The sequence below is a fragment of the Eschrichtius robustus genome, chromosome 9, assembly GCF_028021215.1.
Source record: "Eschrichtius robustus isolate mEscRob2 chromosome 9, mEscRob2.pri, whole genome shotgun sequence".
NCBI lineage: Eukaryota > Metazoa > Chordata > Mammalia > Artiodactyla > Eschrichtiidae > Eschrichtius > Eschrichtius robustus.
This window is the reverse complement of record NC_090832.1, coordinates 35,425,230-35,448,648: the sequence shown is the minus strand read 5'-3', so window position 1 is coordinate 35,448,648 and position 23,419 is coordinate 35,425,230. Positions and strand designations below refer to the sequence as shown.

The window sequence follows — 23,419 nt, the reverse complement described above, 5'->3', positions numbered from 1 at the left end:
TGTCAGTTCTCAATATAGATATAATATGCTCACTGTTCATGAACTGTGGCCCAAAAAAAGTTTCTGCCCCTTATGCTGCCCATGGATGCCAAAGGTTAGTTTAAGGCTTTTTTAATGTAGTACACTATAAGAAATATAATTCAGCTCTCAATGAAATATCATTCCTGATTTACTTTGTTAATAAAAAATTGAATTAGTCTCTTATCTACTAATTTTAGGGAAAAGGTTAGAAAAAGGAAAACGTGAATAACTTACCTCTCAATATGTATGACTCCAAATAAAGTAGCTGAACAAAAATTTACTATAATTTTACCAAAGAGTAGAATTCAGCATAACTGAATTTCTTTTTATATCCTATTTAAGGTATTTTGTTACTGAAGTTGCCAAAGTGAATTCATGGTTTGGTCACATCGTTTATAAAGCAGTCTTAGGATGCTGGCTCTGAGGATCAAGTATACAGGGAAAGCTGCAATAGACTGCTGAATGATATATCAAAGCTTTTGTGAACATTTCACGTTTGCTTTAGAAGGCTAATCTGTTTAAACCTGTGACCCTTTAATTTATTTAAAAGAGTAAACAAGGAGATCAATGGTATTAGTCTATCTTTATATGGGTTAAGGAACTATGAGTTGTCTGTAGAAATCTACTAACGTTAGATATATGTATAATTAGTTTTGTATGTAGTTGGGACCAAGGAAGTGGTTAGTTAATATAGGTACCTCAAGAGCCTTAAGTGGATACCTATTAAAAGGTATAAAAAATATAAATAATACTGTATATTTTTAAAAATGTTAAATAAACACAAAGAATATATAGGTATACATGTTATAATTTCAAAGTCAACACTAGCACATAAGTTTTTCTTATCTAAATACATACTGATACTTCCTATATCAACACATGCACCTACAAAACACACGGCCATGCAAATAACCTTGCTTTCTGCCACTTGCAAGAAAGTTGGAATATACAATATAGTACATTGTTTCAACTTAAATCATATTGGCAAATTAATGAGGATGGCATTAAAAAATTCTGATCTAAAAAATCAAAATACAGGAAGATAATTGTTCCACAGATTAAAAACACTGAAGACTGATGGGAAGTTAAGATTTCAATTGTCCCAGTAATCTTGAAAGATATAGAAGAGACAGAATTGGTTGTAAACACTCAGAATACTCCGTTTGGCAATTGGGACTTTTGTAATCTAGCAATCCAGGCCAGAGACTCAGACCATCGATGCTTCTGATCGCAGAGAAATGGGAAAGTTGTGGACAGTTCTCCGCAAGGCAGGGGGTGCCGATGGAGATCTGGATGCCCACCTGGACGGGAGACGGCGATTTGCTGGTCTAGCAGGTCGAGAAAATCCTTTTCCATGTGAGGATTTCACTGCCATGGATTCCTTAAGACACAAATGAAGACATTCATCTCACTATTCAGGCACAAACAATGAGCTTAATATATTATGGATCCCAACTATAGGATTAATGTATTGTATTACCACGTTTATAAGCAAGAAAAAGCATTGAAAATCTAAGAAGCTATTCCTGGTCTTGAATGTTTTAATCAAAACAATTCACTTTTAATATGAATATGGCATTTGATAATCTTGTAGATCTCCACACTGTCAAGTTTTAATACAACTGATTTCTTTTTAGAACTAACTATGAGTTAATGTTATGTTAGAACTCAAAAGTTCAGGTTAGATAAAATTGATATAATAGAACTAAAGATTTTTCTTAGTGGAGTGTTAGGATATTTTAGTGTTTTTTTTTTTAAAGATAATAATTTAAAGAAGAATTAATTTATGTCCAGTTATTCTATGTCAAGTTATTGACACTTTTAGAGATCATAAGCAAAAGGCACACAAACCACCAAATGATTTGTCTGATGCTATCTTCTCTTTTCCACTAAGAACCACTGTTACTATCTCTACAAAGTTTCAAAATTATCATTAAAATACTTTAAAATATAACTTCATTCTATTTGCTAAGAAAGAGTTGCGATCTATCTTGGGTGTCTTCCGAAGACTGAAAACCTTTCCCTTCTCTTCCCTTCGCTTTCTTTCATTTCTTCCTACTTCTCTTTCTTTTTATTTTAATGGAAGAAAAGCATTCTAGGACTCTTGCCATTAAGAAACAGTTAAAAAGCTTTCATGACACATTTTGTACCTTTGATTCTTATTGACCTTCTTAACAAAGCCTGTGCTCTTTCACCTGAGACAGGCAGTAAGGGCAGCCTTTATTTCTATGAGAGTAACCTGCATTTGCTCTTTCTCTCCTTGGAGTCTTATGTTTTTAAACCTGTTCCTGGGGGGGAGGGATGCGGAACTACTCTTAACGATCGACAGCAGAGGACCCTTCCCAAACCTCCAATCAGTACAAAAGTGGGAGATATTTAGTAATATTTGTTCATGAGAATTTTGGCTGATTATTGTATATGTGCTTTCATTTCCCATCTGAAGCCACAGGACCTTACAGGTATTTATGGGCTCAACTAAAAAAAACAGAAATAGAAAAGCAGGATAATTATTTGTACTTTGGGCAAACAGGCAAAGTTTCTGATAAACTACATGTAAACTGATACTTTTGTAGGGCTTGAAAGCCTCATAAAAATAATTTCTTACACCAGAAGGAGGCAACCTGCATCGTTTAAAACAATGGTGCATACATATACAGTGCACTATGTAAAACCAGGATTTTCAAAGCATTGGCTAATTATAACGATCTGTCACCTTGTAACTTTTTATAAATTATGCATAAAAGGTGCTGATGGATAGCTCTTCATTGTAAATACAGATCTCTTCAACCTCTTTTTATCCTCTAAGATTATACTCTTTTGCAAGCAAATTGGAATAAAGAAAGGGTAACAGTTTATTTAAATACCCATTTTTTTGGGGGGCAGGCAATTTCCACACAAAGAATTTATACAAATAATAATGATCTTAAATTTTTTTACGTTATACTATCATTTTTATTTTCATATACTGCCTTTTAGTTCCACAATAAGAGAACTGCACAAGGCACTATTTTAAATGATTTTTTTTCACCCAAACTCATATTCATGTGACTGATCCCCTGAGGAAGAACATGAATCAAATTCTGGGAATGACTGAACCAACCATAGCTAATAACCGAAAAGTGCGAGTTATTTATAAATACTTCCCATATACTTTAAAAAATATAAACACTTTAACAGGATAAGATTCTATAAATGAACAGATGCACATTCAGAATATTTTTTCAAGAAAGAAACACAACAAACATTTGATCTTTTTGAGGTTCTTAAGAATTTAATTTATTACATTGTGTTGTGCCATTTCAGAATTTAAATAAAAGTTATAATGTGCTAAACCCAGACTTAAAAACTATGCTTTTAAAAGTTCATGTTGAGTTACAATTCTAAGGTTTATATTTATTCACAAATGAAGGGTCAAGGAACGAAGAAGATGTCAAAACATGTGCCTACATTCTACTTATATGAATGGGCAACTGACTGAACTCTGAGCCATTGCTAAATATGGATGCAGTTCTACCAAAATATGTTAAATTTCTTTCTCACCTCAGTTACCTCTTTCCGATCTGCTCCTTGCTTCACTTGCTGCGCTCCACACATAGCTGGCTTTTGCTGAAGCTCTTGTTCTATTTGGAACTTTTTAAAATGCTGACTTAATGTGGCTCCACCACTGACATCAGAATTACACTTGGTCCAATTAGCCTGGAAGCATTTAGAATTTTGCAATGCGGACCCCGCTGATGTCTCATAGGTTTTCAGCAGCTTTTCCACCACACCATAATTTGACCTGGGATCAGCTGACCTTGGTCGGCCAGACAAATTACTTGGTCTCCAGTCATGCTCGTGGAGCATATTCCGGTAACTGCTAGGGCTTATGTGTTCCTGCATTTGTCTGAATAGGCCTGTTGTGGGTTTTTTGGTGGAATTATCATGCACATTTTCCCTGGGAACAGGCATGGGGGCACTGGTTTTCAGAATGTCAGAAACACTGTCACTTTCTGAGATGTTACCTGTGCAAGAAATTAAAGGATCACAGGGCTGAAGATCTTCAGATGGTTCTGAGTAGCTTGGACTTTGCTGTACTGCATGACAATTTCTATTTGTTCTAAATACGATTCTGTTAAATTCATCAGTCTTTGCTGCCAGCTTTTCATTCTTAGTAGTCCTTTCAAAGCCACAACTGAAACTTCTCAGTGGGCCACTGCTCTGTGTCACCAAGGAGCTACAGACATTGCTTATGTGAAGATCAGGATGAGATTTAGCAGGATGATCTGGAATCACCTTTTCATATTTTGGCTTATTGGGAATAGAGCAGGTTTTCTGAAACCACGGTGTAGAGGGGCTATTTTTTGCACCAATCCCAGTGTCACATGACCACATGGTAGGTCCAACATTTTCATTACATGAAGGCTTTTTATCTATTTTGGTTTCTGGTGCCAAAGAAGAAAATGTGATACCATCTTTCAAAGTCTTCCCTTCATTTAGACACAGCATAGGCATCTCGTCGTGCCTCCAGAGGAAATGAGGGTTGCAGTTCTTTTCGCCTTGACCTTCTTGGGCCACCCAGCCGTTGTGGTCTGAACTTTCCTTCAAACTTTCACGGGCTTGTGCAGAACATGAGCTGGGAAAATTTCGAGATGTACTTCTTGGAGGAGGAACTGGTGGGGTTTCACTTCTTTGCAGATCAGTTTTATCAATTCCACCTTTTTTCTTAGAATTGTTTTGGAAAACATCAGTACAGCTCAGATTCTTTCTATTTTTCTTTTTCTCTTTTTCTAAATTAGTTGAAGTAATGCACTGGTTGTTGTTGATCATGTGATCTCCATAAGGCATATTAATTACAACTGGTGTTTCCTGGAGAAAAGAATCTGACTTCATCCTAGACAATTATAAAACATGGTATATTAGTGATGACTTTATTTATGATAAGCTCTTAAAAGACACTGGGGCTATAGCAATGGATTCTGTTATAGGAAAAGGAGTCACAACTTCCTTAAACATTATTTTTATATAAATCCCACAGTACAAAACTTCAAGTCCCTTTTACTGCAGGATAAAGGCCACCTCTCAGTGTTGTATTCAACTCTATATACATAGTCTGACCCAAACTATCTTTTTAACTGTGTCTCTCATTTTTTTCTATTACCTAAAACTTCACCTACACTCAGACTCGACTGTGTGTAGTCTCCTGGGTGCCTGCTATTGGCGTTCCCATTTCTATAGGTTTTCTCTTGCCATTTCCTTATATCCGCTTTGCCTACTGAATTCCTATTTATAACATCTTCTGAGCTCAAACTCCTCCCCTTGAATTTGAAATAACATTCTAAGTAGTGTGACAGAAATCTGAATCAAAGCGCAAACAGACATGAGCAATACCAAATGGAAGGTGTTATTTGGGCATGAAAGAAAAGTGATCTTTTTTTTTTTTTTTATGAGTAAAGGACATATAAGCAAAAGAGAGCTGCAGTACAAATAGTGTGGCTATTCAAGGAACAGTGAGTACTTTGGTGTGGATGGAATATAAAAAAGTGGGAAGGATGACGGCAAATAAAAGAGAAATATTAGGTCAAACTGTAATGACTTTGAATTACATACTAAGGATTTTGAGCTTTTCTCGAAAGGCCATAAGTGGCAGTGAGAACTTTATACCAGGTGTGGTTTGTAAAAAAAAATTGGCAAGTAAGAATTATTGAAATAAAAACCTAAATATAACAAGAATGTGGGTTCACAAATTAACATTAATTAATCATATTGATACATATAAATCATATTTATATCTCTTCAACTTTTATTACGAGATAGCTTACAATAAAGTGCAGACAAATATCCATTAGCAGAGAGTAGTAGACAAAAGCTAAATGGAAAAGTGGAAGGCAAAATTATGTAAAAAACATGGCTGGGTAATAAAATCTGTTGTAAGTCAGCACAAAAATTCTCTCTGAGCTTCCAAAAAGCTAAAGAAAAATAAGGGTCCACATTCCTATAGCTTCTAAGAGAAGTATACTGCCCCACTAGGAGATAAATAGTGATCTTAGAACAATCCATCTTTACTTAACTTGTAGAGAATTCCAATTTATTTTTCAATTTGGCTAAAACTTACCCTTATGGTTATAAGTGTGCTTCTGAACTGAAAGAGCATGTTTTACAGCACTGTATAAATATGTATGTGTGTACATATTTACAATATGTTATTCTGAAAATTATGAATGCTTCCATTATATATATAATAAATGTAGAAAAATAAATGGCTCAAAATGTTTCAGTAGAACATCATTATATAATTAAAACACCACATTGTTAAACTTGACATAGTTTAAAGACGTATTTAACTAGATTAACCCAGTATACTCTTCCACTGGCCAAATACTCAAAATAAAAAAGAACTCCATTGGAGTTTACTTGTTAATTTATTATTTATTACGGTTAGTATAACTTCACTAAACACCAAAAAAGTAAAGTACGCCTAAGAGTCAAACTACAAAGAGAAATAGAAGATTTGCTTTAAGAATTAGTGAACAGAGAAACACACAATTTAAGTTTTTATCTCCTAAGGTAACATATTTTAACAGCATTATTAATTCTCACTAACAAAGTGTTAGATGCTAAAGGAAGTTTGGATTCATTAACTAAAAACAACATTCTTTTTGATTTTCCAACATAAAAATCATCATAGATGTACCAGCCTACCTTCTGTGGTTAGAACGCTTTCGAATTTCCTCTTGAAAGCTGCATAATTCTTCACTAACTTTGGCAAGTTCTTCAAGAGCCTTTATACATATAAACAATAGCATGTTAGCCCTTTGAAATGTAAATATGTCTTTAGAAACAGTCCTAGGCCAATCCTGGCTTACTTACTGTGTTGAGGGCGCCAGAGCAGCTCTTGTTCTCTTCCTCAGAAGTCCTCAGGTCAGGCGGGGTCTCACATTCCTTTTGGTTGTCTGTGGCCATAGAATCCATTAACCCTACTTTTGATTTTTTGATTGTTTTTTGTTCCTTACGCATTTGATTTCTTTCACTGAGTAAGCTCTGCTCTGTTTTACCTTTTTTTCCCAGACCATCCCTGTGATTCATCCCTGTAAATTCACATTGTCTTGAATTGGGACAATTTGGAGAAGATTCCATCATTTCGTCTTGAATGGCCTTTTCACGATCAAGATCAATGATCGCACGTTCACTCATGTTGATTTTCCTCCGAAGCTTTACTTCATGGCAGAGCTGTAAGGAAAACAAAGATAAAAATTTCCCCCTAATCCACTCTCTCAATATTTTTGATACTATGCATACTGTTCTGAGTTCTCTTTGCCATATTACTATATACTACCCCACGGTATTAACGCTTATGCTTCCAAATAACACTTCTGAAGTCTGGATTAGCTGGAACAACTTTGAGGAACCATAAAGACTACTTTTAGTAGGTCAAAGCATGGATGGTAATTTCTATTCTTCTGAGTAGAAATCAACCCATTCAAAAATGAAACAAACCTGTGTTTATATATAGATAACATGATGATACAGAAGCACTGTTAACAAAATTGGAATGACTCGAATCAATTACTGGCAATGCTCTCTAACTGCTTTCAGAGAGAAGCAAGAGTTTAACTAACATTAAGGTCATATTTTAAAAATATATGATCCTATATGCCAACATTTAACTGTCTAAATAGTTGACAATCTCATATAGTAACTCAGCTAATTGTGTCCCTAAGTAGACATTTTGCAATCAAAATATGTTACTTTTGGAAGTTACATTGGTGAGGGATAGGTAATTCTGAGACTTGTTTTTTTTTTTTTTACTTCCAAGGCTACATACATTCAAAAAATGTTTCCTGTCCTAATTAAAACAAATGTGACCCTGTCTTAGGTAATACAATAGAACTCTAAGGTGTTGATCATCTATTAGTCTATGCTAAAGTGGGCCCCAAATTACTTCCTGAGAGTTCAGTTTAACCTGCAGGCTATTACTGGCTTTCTCTTCAGGCTTGTGTTCTGGGAAAGCTTGTCAAATTCCAAAGACAGTCAGAGAACTATTAAAGCAAATGACTCTACATTTTACAGTCACAACCTACATCTGCACTACATCTATTATTCAAAGAATAACAGAGAACTTCTGCTCCCAGATCCTTGCCCCAGCTGTGAGCCCCAGCCGTCCCCCGCCTCTGCAGGAGACCCTCCAGCACTAGCAGCCGAGTGGCTTACAGGGTCCCGGTGCTCTGGCCAGGTGTCAGGCCTGAACCTCTGAGGTGGGAGAGCTGAGTTCAGGGCATTGGTCCACCAGAGACCTCCCAGCTCCACGAAATATCAAACAGCGAAAGCTCTCCCAGAGATCTCCATCTCAACACTAAGACCCAGCTCCACTCAACAACCAGCAAGCTACTGTGCTGGACACTCCATTCCAAACAACTAGCAAGACAGGAACACAACCCCACCCATTAGCAGAGAGGCTGCCTAAAATCATACTAAGTTCACAGACACCCCAAAACACACCACCGGATGTGGTTCTGCCCACCAGAAAGACAAGATCCAGCATCATCCACCAAAACACAGGCACCGGTCGCCTCCACCAGGAAGCCTACACAACCCACTGAACCAAACTTACCCACTGGGGGCAGACACAATACACAACGCGAACTACGAACCTGCAGCCTGTGAAAAGGAGACTCCAAACACAGTAAATTAAGCAAAATGAGAAGACGGAGAAATACACAGCAGATGAAGGAGCAAGGTAAAAACCCACCACAACAAACAAATGAAGAGGAAAGAGGCAGTCTACCTGAAAAAGAATTCAGAGTAATGATAGTAAAGACAATCCAAAATCTTGGAAATAGAATGGAGAAAATATAAGAAACGTTTAACAAGGGACTAGAAGAAATAAAGAGCAAACAAACAATGATGAACAACACAATAAATGAAATTAAAAATTCTCTATAAGGAACCAATAGCAGAATAACTGAGGCAGAAGAACGGATAAGTGACCTGGAAGGTAAAATAGTGGAGATAACTACCACAGAGCAGAATAAAGAGAAAAGAATGAAAAGAATTGAGGACAGTCTCAGAGACCTCTGAGACAACATTAAACACACCAACATAAGAATTGTAGAGGCCCCAGAAGAAAAAGAGAAAAAGAAAGGGACTGAGAAAATATTTGAAGAGATTATTTCCTATATTCCTTCCCTAATATAGGAAAGGAAATAGTCAGTCAAGTCCAGGAAGGGCAGAGGGTCCCATACAGGGTAAATCCAAGGAGAAACATGCCAAGACACATATTAATCAAACTATCAAAAAAAATTAAATACAAAGAAAAAATATTAAAAGCAGCAAGGGAAAAACAACAAATAACACACAAGGGAATCCCCATAAGGTTAACAGCTCATCTTTCAGCAGAAACTCTGCAAGCCAGAAGGGAGTGGCTGGACATATTTACAGTGATGAAAGGGAAAAACCTACAATCAAGATTACCCAGCAAGGATGTCATTCAGGTTCCACGGAGAAATTAAAACCTCTATAGACAAGTAAAAGCTAAGAGAATTCAGCACCACCAAACCAGCTTTACAACAAATGCTAAAGGAACTTCTTTAGGCAGGAAACACAAGAGAAGGAAAACACCTACAATAACAAACCCAAAACAATTAAGAAAATGGTAATAGGAACATACATATCGATAACTACCTTAAATGTAAATGGATTAAATGCTCCAACCAAAAGACGTAGAATGGCAGAATGGATACAAAAACAAGACCCGTATATATGCTGTTTACAAGAGACTCACTTTAGACCTAGGGACACATACAGACTGAAAGTGAGGGGATGGAAAAAGATATTCCATGTAAATGGAAATCAAAAGATAGCTAGAGTGGCAATTCTCATATCAGACAAAATAGACTTTAAAATAAAGACTATTACAAGAGACAAAGAAGGACACTACATAATGATCAAAGGATCAATCCAAGAAGAAGATATAGCAATTGTAAATATTTATGCACCCAAAATAGGAGCACCTCAGTACATAAGGCAAATGTTAACAGCCATAAAAGGGGAAATCGACAGTAACACAATCATAGAAGGGGACTTTAACACCCCACTTTCACCAATGGACAGATCATCCAAAATGAAAATAAATAAGGAAACACAAGCTTTAAATGATACATTAAACAAGATGGACTTAATTGATATTTATACGACATTCCATCCAAAAACAACAGAATACACTTTCTTCTTAAGTGCTCGAGGAATATTGTCCAGGATAGATCATATCTTGGGTCACAAATCAAGCCTTGGTAAATTTAAGAAAATTGAAATCGTATCAAGTATCTTTTCTGACAACAACGCTATGAGCCTAGATATCAATTACAGGAAAAAATCTGGAAAAAATACAAACACAGGGAGGCTAAACAATACACTACTAAATAACCAAGAGATCACTGAAGAAATCAAAGAGAAAATTTTAAAATACCTAGAAACAAATGACAATGAAAACATGATGAAGTTTGTAGCAATACAATCCTACCTCAAGAAACAAGAGAAATCTCAAATAAAAAACCTAACCTTACACCTAAAGCAATTAGAGAAAGAAGAACAAAAAAACTCCAAAGTTAGCAGAAGGAAAGAAATCATAAAGATCAGATCAGAAATAGATGAAAAAGAAATGAAGGAAATGATAGAAAAGATCAATAAAACTAAAAGCTGGTTCTTTGAGAAGACAAACAAAATTGATAAACCATTAGCCAGGCTCATCAAGAAAAAAAGGGGAAGACTCAAATCAATAGAATTAGAAATGAAAAAGGAGAAGTAACAACTGACACTGCAGAAATACAAAGGATCATGAGAGATTACTACAAGCAACTATATGCCAATAAAATGGACAACCTGGAAGAAATGGACAAATTCTTAGAAAGGCACAACCTTCCGAGGCTGAACCAGGAGAAATAGAAAATATAAACACACCAATCACAAGCACTGAAATTGAAACTGTGATTAAAAATCTTCCAACAAACAAAAGCCCAGGACCAGATGGCTTCACAGGCGAATTCTATCAAACATCTAGAGAAGAGCTAGCACCTATCCTTCTCAAACTCTTCCAAAATATAGCAGAGGGAGGAACACTCCCAAACTCATTCTACGAGGCCACCATCACCCTGATACCAAAACCAGACAAAGATGTCACACAGAAAGAAAACTACAGGTCAATATCACTGATGAAATAGATGCAAAAATCCTCAACAAAATACTAGCAAACAGAATCCAACAGCACATTAAAAGGATCATACACCATGATCAAGTGGGGTTTATCCCAGGAATGCAAGGATTCTTCAATATACGCAAATCAATCAATGTGATACATCATATTAACAAACTGAAGAATAAAAACCATATGATCATCTCAATAGATGTAGAAAAAGCTTTCAACAAAATTCATCACCCATTTATGATAAAAAGCCTCCAGAAAGTAGGCATAGAGGGAACTCACCTCAACATAATAAAGGCCATATATGACAAACCCACAGCCAACATTGTTCTCAATGGTAAAAAACTGAAACCATTTCCACTAAGATCAGGAACAAAACAAGGTTGCCCACTCTCACTACTATTATTCAACATAGTTTTGGAACTTTTAGCCACAGCAATCAGAGAAGAAAAAAAAAACAAAAGGAGTCCAAATCGGAAAAGAAGAGTAAAACTGTCACTGTTTGCAGATGACATGATACTATACATAGGGAGTCCTAAAGATGCTACCAGAAAACTACCAGAGCTACTCAATGAATTTGGTAGTGTAGCAGGATACAAAATTAATGCACAGAAATCTCTTGCATTCCTACACACTAATGATGAAAAATCTGAAAGAGAAATTAAGGAAACACTCCCATTTACCACTGCAACAAAAAGAATAAAATACCTAGAAATAAACCTACCTAAGGAGAGAAAAGACTTGTATGCAGAAAACTATAAGACACTGATGAAAGAAATTAAAGATGATGCAAACAGATGGAGAGATATACCATGTACTTGGATTGGAACAATCAACATTGTGAAAATGACTATACTACCCAAAGCAATCTACAGATTCAATGCAATCAAACTACTCTCAAACTACCAATGGTATTTTTCACAGAACTAGAACAAAAAATTTCACAATTTGTATGGAAACACAAAAGACCCCGAATAGCCAAAGCAATCTTGAGAAAGAAAAATGGAGCTGGACGAATCAGGCTCCTGGACTTCACACTATACTACAAAGCTACAGTAATCAAGACAGCATGGCACTGGCACAAAAACAGAAACACAGATCAACGGAACAGGATAGAAAGCCCAGAGGTAAACCCACACACATATGGTCACGTTATGTTTGATAAAGGAGGCAAGAATATACAATGGAGAAAAGACAGCCTCTTCAATAAGTGGTGCTGGGAAAACTGGACAGCTACATGTAAAAGGATGAAATTAGAACACTCCCTAACACCGTACACAAAAATAAACTCAAAATGGATTAAAGACCTAAATGTAAGGCCAGACACTATCAAACTCTTAGAGGAAAACATAGGCAGAACACTCTATGACATAAATCACAGCAAGATCCTTTTTGACCCACCTCCTAGAGAAATGGAAATAAAAACAAAAATAAACAAATGGGACCTAATGAAACTAAAATCTTTTGCACAGCAAAGGAAACCATAAAAGACACGAGAAGACAACCCTCAGAATGGTAGAAAATATTTGCAAACAAAGCACCTAGCAAAGGACTAATCTCCAAAATTTACAAGCAGCTCATGCAGCTCAATATCAAAAAAACAAACAACCCAATCCACAAACGGGCAGAAGACCTAAATAGACATTTCTCCAAAGAAGATATACAGATTGCCAACAAAGACATGAAAGGATACTCAAAATCACTAATCATTAGAGAAATGCAAATCAAAACTACAATGAGGTTATCACCTCACACCAGTCAGAATGGCCATCATCAAAAAATCTACAAACAATAAATGCTGGAGAGGGTGTGGAGAAAAGGGAACCCTCTTGCACTGTTGGTGGGAATGTAAATTAATTCAGCCACTATGGAGAACAGTATGGAGTCTCCTTAAAAAACTAAAAATAGAAGTATCATACGACCCAGCAATCCCACTACTGCGCATATACCCTGAGAAAACCATAATTCAAAAAGAGTCATGCCCCACAATGTTCATTGCAGCTCTATTTACAATAGCCAGGACATGGAAGCAACCTAAGTGTCCATCAACAGATGAATGGAAAAAGAATATGTGGCACATATATACAATGGAATATTACTCAGCCATAAAAAGAAATGAAATTGAGTCTTTTGTAGTGAGGTGGATGGACCAAGAGACTGTCATACAGAGTGAAGTAAGTCAGAAAGAGAAAAACAAATATCGTAGGCTAACAGATATATATGGAATCTAAAAAAAAAAAAAAAAAAAAAAAAAATTGTTCTGGAGAACCTAGGGGCAAGACCGGAATAAAGACACAGACGTAGAGAATGGACTTGAGGACACAGGGAGGGGGAAGGGTAAGCTGGGACAAAGTGATAGAGTGGCATGGACATATATACACTACCAAATGTAAAATAGATAGTGGGAAGCAGCTGCGTAGCATAGGGAGATCAGCTCGGTGCTTTGTGTCCACCTAGAGGGGTGGGATAGGGAGGGTGGGAGGGAGATACAAGAGGGAGGAGATATGGGGATATATGTATATGTATAGCTGATTCACTTTGTTATACAGGAGAAACTAACATACCATTGTGAAGCAATTATACTCCAGTAAAGATGTTAAAAAAAAAAAAAAGAATAACAGATTTACTGCTGCCCAATATTTACCCAAATCTCACATGAGTGAAGCACTATAACATAGTTAATGCCTGAAGGATATGCCATGCATTTATGCCCTAAATACTTATAAATCTGTAGTTGGATGAAGTCAGGATAGCATCAAATTGCAGCCATGAATCAACTGTTTTGGCCCCTGTAAAATTATCTGTACTGAACAGTTGTGGCCATTATAGTTTTGGTTGACTTTGAGGGACATTATAAGAAGCAACCCTCAAAACACCATGCTAAATCTAAGGATGCTATTGGTAGCACTGTCCTCTTTTAGAGGAGTCATGGGTGGAAACAAAATTGCTTTAGTTGCAAAATCAGGGACGAAAGTACTATTTCTGGGAAATAGGTTTGCTTTTGTTTTCTGAATACTGAGAAATATGCATTTGATCATTTTTTGTTACTTACTAGTAAGATAGATTTGCTGCATGCATTTCACAAAGGATCCTTCCTCTTGTCTTCATCTCATCTTTCTCTTCTAGTTTTGGAATACTTTACCTTACATATAATTTTATTTGACATCTTAAATTCTCTTGGGGACTTAGGTGAAGTATGAATAAACAAATATCATTATATTATTGATGGAAAACCATTTATTTTGTAAAAGGAAATCTGTGTTACTTGGTACCCAGCTCTTTTCAATGGTTATCTGATCATTCAAACAAAGGAGACAATCAGGAAAGATGGCAATGTGATAAAAAAAATGGCCAGGCATCTATTAACTCTATTAAGGGTATCTATCTGGATTAGTCCAGGTTTCAAAGATCCAAGTACGTACATCTTCGTTTTGTAATAGCAAATGCAATGATTGTGGATAGTTGCTGAACAAAGAATCATTAGCATCTTAATACCCAACACTGATCCTCTCACTAATGACATTTTTACTTGGAATCACAGAAGTTATATGCATGCACCAGGAAATGTATTATTTTCTAATATATGGCTTAATAAGTTGTGTCTGATTTAATACACAGAGCTTAGTGATAAATACGAAAGGAATACAGTCTATTATGCTTGTGGCATGTTACATTTTTTCCAAGTGTTGATTTTTAATTTTAGTTAAAAATACTGTCTTGATTTTCTGTGACATGTGAGGACAATTTCCTCCTGTTTTCTACTCCCAGCTTTGTAGCCTCTAAGAAGGTACATTCTTACAGGTACAAAGCTGGGAGTGGGAAAAAATACATACATACTATGCCATTTTATATAAGGAACTTGAGAGCATCCATGAATTTTGGTATCCACGGGGGCTCCTGGAACCAATCTCCCACGTATACTGAGGGACAACTATATTAGTATGAAAAGGGGAGCATGAATGCTAGTATTCAGTATCATCTCTGGGTGGGCAGTTTGGGTAAGCACATTATCTAAACATATTCCCAGGTATGGTGTTGTATACTGCAGGCAGAATGACATAAATAGCACCACAGCCACTATCCAAGATAAAGAAAAAATATTCCAGCCCTTCTGTCAGTATTTTTATGGACTATCACCTATGTTTAAAGTATTTTTAATGCCTGCTAATTGATAAGGCTAATATTTTCCATAGATGGAATCTACAGAGCTGTCAGAATAATTATTTGACAATAATAAATTTAACCAGACAGCAGAATATCTTAGCTACATGGCTTAAACAACTGGCTAGACTAATCCTGATTCCCTTAATTATTTTGCTTGGATGCTAGAATTATCTGAGATTGTTACTAACTGGACCTTTCAAACCTTTGGAAGCCAATGAGTTCAGGTTTCGAATTGGAGTGGTGGATTTTGATTTGACCTAGCCATCTCCCTGTTGATCCAATCTGAGCCTCTGGGTGGAGAAGTTAAGAGAGCAAGCAAAACGCATTTTCCAAACTATAGAAGGATGAGAAGTAAATTCTCCTTTCAATCTGTAATCGTATACTACATGCCTGCCTTCTCAGCTCTATTTTAGAATAGTCACATGGTTATTCTTTTTTATTTTTCCTTTTAGCATGCCAATTTGTATTTTATTCATAACCAATTATAGGGTTGTTAATAAGAAAAATATTTGCACTATAAACACATAAAGCACCAGCTTTGATTGTCTGTGAATAAAGGCCAAGGAGTCTGTTAAAATAACTGCCTTGGCAATGTGCACAAAACCATATAAGTCAACAGCAGGGAATGTTACAAGAAAGCAAGATAAGTATAAATAATTTTCAGTTGGAACAAGCTTGACTATACATCAATGCAGATACTTAAAGGAAATATTCTGGGCCAAACAGGGTGAAGGAATAAAATTATTATTTGTATCAGAGTCTCGGCATGTCATTTTTTATAAACTCTTTCCAAATAAATGTGCCAATAAATGGGCCACACCTTGCCAGGATAAATACCATGTCCACCTCCATTTTCTTTTTGATATATGACACTCTTTTTGATTATACTGAGTTATCTAATACATAACTGCCTTTAGTAGACATTATTCATAAGTCATCTCAGAAAAGATCTGTATTTTAATGCCCAATTATAATTTTACTAAAATATGTTCCACTAATTATGTTTTTCTTCTGTTTTCATCCTGGGCCTGGAATTTGAAAACTCATGCAAAATACATACCTCACTTTTGATACCACGGCACTCTACTCAGAAAATAATAAATTGATACACTTTAGAAAGACATTTCAAGTTCTAATTTGCATGCAAAGCTATAAAATAAGCATAGTCTCTACGGTACCATTGGGTTAGGTTATGCTATTTTGGGTCTAGTAAATATCACTGAGACATGCATCTTTTAGGTGGAATTGGAAAGTAAAAATAGTTTCCAATACAAAACAAACCAACAGAATTTTCATTCTGAGTTTTAAGTTTCCAGTGCATTCAAAACAAATCAACTTGTACCTCTTCTATCTTCTTCTGCATGATCTTCCATTGACTTTCCCATTCCTTTCTTTCATTGTCAAACTGGTCCAGTAATTCCATCTTTTCCTTGCACCAGTTAGTCTCTGTGTTCTCCCACTGCTTATGTAGGTCCATGGCAACCGTATGAGTGTTCGTGAAGGGGTGTTTCTGCCCGTCTCTGCCTTCTCTTAACTGTTTCTTGGAAGCTTGGAGTTGTTTTATTTGAAGCAGTCTCACTTGCCTTTAAAATAAAGCCTAATATAAACATAACAAGAGAGAGTTCCAAATCCATGTGCTTTCTGGAAACATTTTATCAGTTTGTCAAGAGCCATTGACATAAACAAACTTTAGGAAAATTGGACTCAAAAGAAGAGATGACAAAAATATCTGCCTAAGGAGAAACTAACACAGTCAAAGAAAAAAGTATCATCCAAACTTTTTTTCTTCCCCTTTCTGAGACCAGACAGTAACATTACAGTGGATAGAATGGTTAAATGCATGTGTGAGATATAAGTATTCCTTTAACTAACCACCTAATCTAAACAGAATTTTTCATGAATATCTAAGAGTGGAAGTATGAAATTCAACTGTGTGGTCACATCTACACAACTGTGGTAGATTCTGCTGCAATAGAATTACTCCTTCTGTTCTGATGCAACCAGATTATACATTTCTGTGACTTAAAGTCCTGAGACGGTATTGGGCTACCATCTCAATTTTACACTCAGAGTTCAAGCTTGTGGCAAACGTGATTACTGTATCAATAAGACCCCAATGTTGGTAGTAAGTCTGGGACTGATGTATCAGCAAGAAACCAAACTAAAGCATAAAAACATATTGTCATTACTTTATTTCAAGTAAAATGTAAAAGCAGCAAAATTATCCTGAAAGCCATATGTTAAAACTTATCCATGCTCTTTTTTCCTTCTAATAGACTATATATCAGAACCTATGTTCTGATACTGAATACAGAGAAATGAAAAAAATGTTTTCATCAGTTTGCAGGGAAATTCTTGATCATATTAAGGAATGACTGAAATAAGTAGATTTCTAGCATTTAGGGCATGTGTATTCAGGATCTGAAGATGAACTTTAAAATACCTGATTGGTAACTCTGTTATAAACAAGCTAAAATTTCTGAGATTTAGTTTATTTATATTAAAATGGGGGATATCCACAGGGTTATTACGAAGATTAAATGACATATGGACTGCAAATTGGTTTGAGAAATATAAAATTTCCCCTATTTTTTGCTTTAAAAAATCTTGTGCTGACTTCCACTGAGAATATTTTTATTACTAAAGTCAGATACATTTTTTAATGGGTAGAAAAGCACATTTAAAATGTTTGAATCTCCTTCTAAGATAATCACGCCTGTAAGAAGTCTTAACTCTTCAGCTTTTAAAAAGCTAAAGAGTTGGCCAAAAAAAAGCTAATTTGGCCATGACCAAAATGCCTTAACTTACCAGGTGGCAGCTGATGCTAATTTTGAGCAAAGTTCTCGAGACTCAGTAGCTGCCTGGGTGCTGGCATTGTCTAATGAAGCCCGCATAACCAGGAAGCAAGCCCCATTCTGCAGTCATAGAAGACAGCCGCATATTTTATATCCCAAATATAAGATAAACATTGAAGACATTCGATTTCTGTCAGACTGCTCTGAACATGCATATCCAAGTGGTAAACTGTTCCAAACATGTATTTTTGAGCTGCAATCTATTAATGAATTATAATAGACTAATAAGGATTTTAAAATGTCAGTGCTATATGCAGGGCTCCACCCTCAAAAACACCCTAATAATATTGGGATCTATATAGTTACTCTTCTCTCAAAAATTTTGCTCCAGATACTTTGATCATTCTTACCTATTTCTTTGGCACTCACAAAACTATGACTAATTCAGCCAAGAAAAACAAGTAATTTCAGATTTAGCCATTAAAAACACTATCACGTCTCATTTTATCCACTCAGCCATGCCCTTTTTCTAATCTCACTTTCCATCCTCTCTGTCATCCTTCCTTCCTTTTGCTACCCTCCAATCCTGTGAGACAGTGACCACAAGTACCTGCCACAGCAAATGCAAGTTGCCCCAAAATAAATCTGTTGATGGAGACATAACAAAATGAAGATAGTAAAGAATGTACAGAATTTTGTGTTTTGGTGAATCTGTTATTGATCTTGATTACCTATTAATTTCTAGGTTCATCTAATAACTATTCGCAGGAAATGCAGACAGTGCTAATTTTCAGAGACTGCAGACTGCTTTAAACTATATGTAATTAACTGTGAGCTGAAACTATCTTGCTGACTAGCAGGTATTTAACATTGAAACTTCTTAGGAAGAGTGAAGTGGTTTAAGACATCAAGAGGTAGTTGCAGATTTAACCAAGGGTGTTACAGAAAGAGAGCAGACTAATTTCAAGCTACCTGGAGAAGAGGTGCTATGATACTCCATGTTTCATTCCATCTTTAAACACTGTAAATGTTCAGAAATCATCATGAAGTTTCTCCTACAATTATGTAGCAAATGGCTCCAATTTTTCTTTTTATTTCTAACTCTTCTTGAACCGCTTCCAGGTCAGGGTGAAAGGGCACCAGACCCTTTTCTTTTTTACCTACCTGAAGAAGATCATCCAGGAAAACCCTCAATCAGGCTTGCTCCTGGTAACAGGACTATACATGAACCCAGGTAATGTTCCCGAAGCAGACAGAATCCTGCACTTAATTGCAAAGAGCCAAATTCATCACTTAATACGGAGAAGGGCCAATCTACAGAGCTTCCCCTTTCCAGGACCAGAGCACTATCTAGTGCCTTAAAATGTAATGGTTATGGATAAAAAACAAGCCTTGGAAAGAAAATTCCTGTAGGGCAATATCTGTGCCAATTTCTGTGGGAGGGTTTATTTCCCCTTCCTAGTATTTATGTCTTGTCATAAATGTCAAATGTAATACGGCTGACTATACTGCTTTCTCCTCTAAAAATAAAGTGGGGTCCATAGAGTTTTGGGAGAATTAAATGTGCATGAAAGAGAATGCTTAATCATAGTGACTAACACTGTTTTGGATCATAATGGACGCTCAATAAATGCCTGTTTCTTGGTTTCTTCCTTCTGTCCTTGTCTCCCTCCCGTTTTGTGTTCCCCCTACCCGCCTTCTTTTTATTTATCTTCCTCTAGAATAAAACTGATTTTGATTTTGATTTAATTAGAAAATTCATAGAAGCAAGTGTAATTGTGTGAACTCATATTTTTAACAGTTTTCCTTTGCCCTCAGTATTTTTCAAGTATTTTAAGAATACAAGGCAGGTTAAATATTTAGGAAATTTTTTTATTGTTAGCAAAAATTTGAATAGACAAATCTTATATGAAACTGCTTTTGTTATAATTCTCCCTAAATGTTAAAAAAAATCCAACTAATAGAGCAATTTTGTAGGGACATAACGTTCTGTAATGAAAAGTTATAGGGTAAAATGGCTCAGCCGATTCAAAAACTCAATTTCAGTGCTTTCTGCTGAGGCAAATATAAAAGTTCTCTTTGTTCCTAGTTGTCACTTGTTTTCGCCCACAGATATTGGTATCTCTGTGGGAGATAAGGAAGAATTTCTGTGATCTGCACCCTTCACTCTCCATTTCATTTCACTCCCTCCAGAATTTCATTCAGAATAAAATTTGATTAGAGCAAATGTAGAAGGACAGAGGGAGCTGCACTACTTAGTCATGCACATGTTCTTCCCCCAACAACTCTAAGCAAGCATTACATAATCCATTTTAACCTACTTCCCCCTCCCCAAGGCCGGAAGCCAGAATTGTGGAAGGGTTGTGAGTGGGTTGCATAAGTATGGTGATGGGAGGAAAATAGTTCTGCTAACCTTCCGGCCCTACTAGGAAGCAAAATTTAAGAGTAACACAGCAGTTTCACAAAAAATCATTTCTATTTCCCATGTTAGCCTCAAGTAGGTCATGGTAACACTTCTTCATCTGAGGGGTGCTCCCTTCTTACTACACCTTGGTTGTTACCATTGCAACCTTCATCTCCCCTATTGAAAACTGGACTTTAGCCAAACAAATGAAACAGCGTTAGGGGAGTTGACTCGATTGCAACTTCTCTCTTCTGAGAGTTTTGTTCAGAGTGTTTGTTTCTTGCTCTCTGATTTCCTTTTGATAAACATACTGCTTTTCATATAATTGAAAAATTTTCATTTGTAGGAGGTTACCTATTCCAATAGGAACGCCACACACCGTAGGTACTGTCAATCTTACAATTTCTAGAACCATCATTTGCCTTGGAGATGCTTTGCTTAACTCTTAACTTTGAAGAATCAGGAATTCCCACGTCTATAACCCTCAAAGTTATGCACCATTTGCCTCCAAGATTCTCTAGCCCTTTCTCTCGGCTATCATGAATCACTTGCGTCATGTCAACTGATTATAAGACCTTATTCCTCCCCTACTGTTCACTGGTGAATGCATTTTTCCAAAGAAAACTATGACTTGATTTTGTTACAAAGCAAAAGGGAATTTTAAAAAATTGCTATTTCTTGCTATTTCAGCATCGTTCCTCATGTTCCAATAGGGTCAAAGGGATACTACCACGTGCAATTCTGAAGAAATCAATTTTGCCTTTTCATTTTATTATCTTCTCCTTGTTTTCTCTCCAGTTATATATTCAAACTAGAAAATATCCAACATACAGGAGCACTGATTTTACTTCTCTTAGCTCATAAAAGCTTTGAAAGATGCATTTGGCTTGGATAAACAAACACCTAAACTTAGCCAGCTTAAACAGTAGAAGCTGTAGTGGTAAGGTTCCCTCCTAATTGCAGATTAACCCATTATGAATGGCATGCACTTCAACTCAAATCACAGAAACACTTATCATGCAGTGAGCAAACCATCATCTTGGATGAAATTTCACTGATTTATTTTTCACTGCAATTTTCAAATACCAGCAATTTCAATGGTTGTGAACTTTACTCTGCAAATGTTAAAAAGTCTTCATCCTAATGAAAATAGTGTTGTAAAAAATAAATTTAGTGAAATCTTATGGTAGGGAAAGTGGTGTTCAAAGTACTGAGAAGCAGTGTTTCAAAAACACAGTCTCAGAGAGCAGATGGTACCATCAGTCCGGAGTCAGGAAATCCACTCACAGCAGCTGGACCTTCTCTTCCCTGGGAGTCAGTAAAATCCGTTACGCACCCTGCCCCACTGTTTTTAAGCCAAGGCACAGACACTGAATCAGGCAGATGTTGAAATCAGCCTCCACTTAAACAGTATCTACAGTTTCAAATATGTCAACAGCGGCCCCTCTATGTTTTACCACAATTAGTCACTTGCTTTCAAACTGCCAGAAAGAAACATACCTTTTTGCTCTGGGGAGAAATCCTATGGATGTCCGACCACTGGTCAATCTAGCAATGGGAGGACAGCCGGTTGTTTTAAAGAGAAAAGTCTCAGCACGGTGAATCTTGCTTCTTTGCACAAAATGGGAATGCAAAATAAGTCCAACCATTCAACAGAGAGATACTGACAAGTCCCTTTGAAACCTCCACCATTTCACAAATCAAAAAGCTGCTCCGCTCATGTCACAGCAGCAGCTGAGGCTAGTGTGACGTCAGTTTCTCGGAGGCGGCCTTCAAACTATCTCTTCCAACCAGAGCTCTGTAACTTTAGAGCAGCTCCCACTCTGGGTAAACAACTCCAGGTCCAGGACATTTTTAACTTTTATAAGGGAGCCCAGTATTTCCAAACTTGCCAAAAGAGCTGGTGTTAATATCACACAATGACAATGGCCAATTTTACATTCCATTTATTTGGAAAAGTTAACTCCTTTTTTACAGCCAAGAATCATCTCTTTGCCTACCTCTCTCCCCTTTTCAAAATGTACTTTTCGGTGCCTTTGGAAGTTGGTGTCTGGATGTGGCAGAACAATATGTGCAGAAATTTTATGTATATAATCTCAAAAGATTTGTGAAAAGGTATCAAACTTCTGTCTTGAAATAAAGTAGAAATGGCATATATGAAGACCAGCCTTCTAGTTCTTTGTGATCCTATGGCAGCTTGCTGCTTATATCTATAGTGATGGTGATGTCTTTCTGCTAGAGGAAATCAGAGCCCATGGGAAAGGATGATACTTATTGTGGTAAGGAAAAAACCAATGAGATACCCATGTACTTGTTTTCAGTGAAGGTGTGCTGCAGCCTAATTCAGCAAATAAGCTACATAAAAGTTTAAATAATAAGGGCTTATCCTCAAGTCTCAAGTCTGTGTGGTCATTAAAGCATTACATAATCCCTCTCACATTATTTTTGCCTGCTTCCAGATTCCAGATAAATATTTCATGGGGAGTTAAAAAGTTTACTAAGAATAACCTACTCATAGTAGGACTTTAGTACATGTAGGACAATTGAATGAAATCGTACTCTGTGTTTTGAAAGCCTGGCATCAAAATCTCAAAAGCCAAAAAAAAAAAAAAAAAAAAGCAACCCACCCCCTCCGCCCCCAAATCTCAAAAGCAATAACAACAACAATAATAATTAGAGTAATAATAGTGAAGACTCATGGAGAGACTGCTCTCTGCAAGGCTCTGTGCTAAGTACTTCTAATATCTAATGTATCTTTATCTTAGCTCACTCTCACAGAAAATGTGTCTGTAGATATTAACCCAAGTTTACTGATAAAACCAAGGTTCAAAGAGGCAGAGTATCTTGCCAAAATTCACA

The 23,419-nt window shown here is 36.3% G+C and overlaps 1 protein-coding gene across 2 annotated transcripts; it reads right to left on the bottom strand.

The window, feature by feature from the left end:
* Positions 1-811: 811 nt before the first annotated feature.
* Positions 812-23,170, bottom strand: KIAA0408 (KIAA0408 ortholog). 2 transcript variants are annotated; one of them, XM_068551065.1, is made up of 6 exons: positions 22,061-23,170; positions 16,704-16,944; positions 6,871-7,230; positions 6,703-6,782; positions 3,562-4,894; positions 812-1,402 (listed from the first exon to the last, which is right to left on the bottom strand). In XM_068551065.1, exons 1-6 carry the CDS (start codon positions 22,207-22,209, stop codon positions 1,229-1,231), a joined length of 2,337 nt encoding a protein of 778 aa, XP_068407166.1. In that variant the 5' UTR covers positions 22,210-23,170; the 3' UTR covers positions 812-1,228. The 2 variants fall into 2 exon arrangements, with proteins under 2 accessions (XP_068407166.1, XP_068407167.1); XM_068551066.1 differs by having other exon boundaries at positions 16,704-16,958; positions 22,061-22,144.
* Between the last annotated feature and the right edge of the window lie 249 nt (positions 23,171-23,419).

Bases quoted from the DNA above. Each gene is read 5' to 3' on its own strand.
- KIAA0408 (XM_068551065.1), bottom strand. From the start codon at position 22,209: ATGGTTGGACTTATTTTGCATTCCCATTTTGTGCAAAGAAGCAAGATT. The intron at 16,945-22,060 runs GTATGTTTCTTT...TTTATTTTAAAG, and splicing joins TTTCTCCCCAGAGCAAAAAG to GCAAGTGAGACTGCTTCAAA. The intron at 6,783-6,870 runs GTAAGTAAGCCA...ATATGTATAAAG, and splicing joins GCTCTGGCGCCCTCAACACA to GCTCTTGAAGAACTTGCCAA.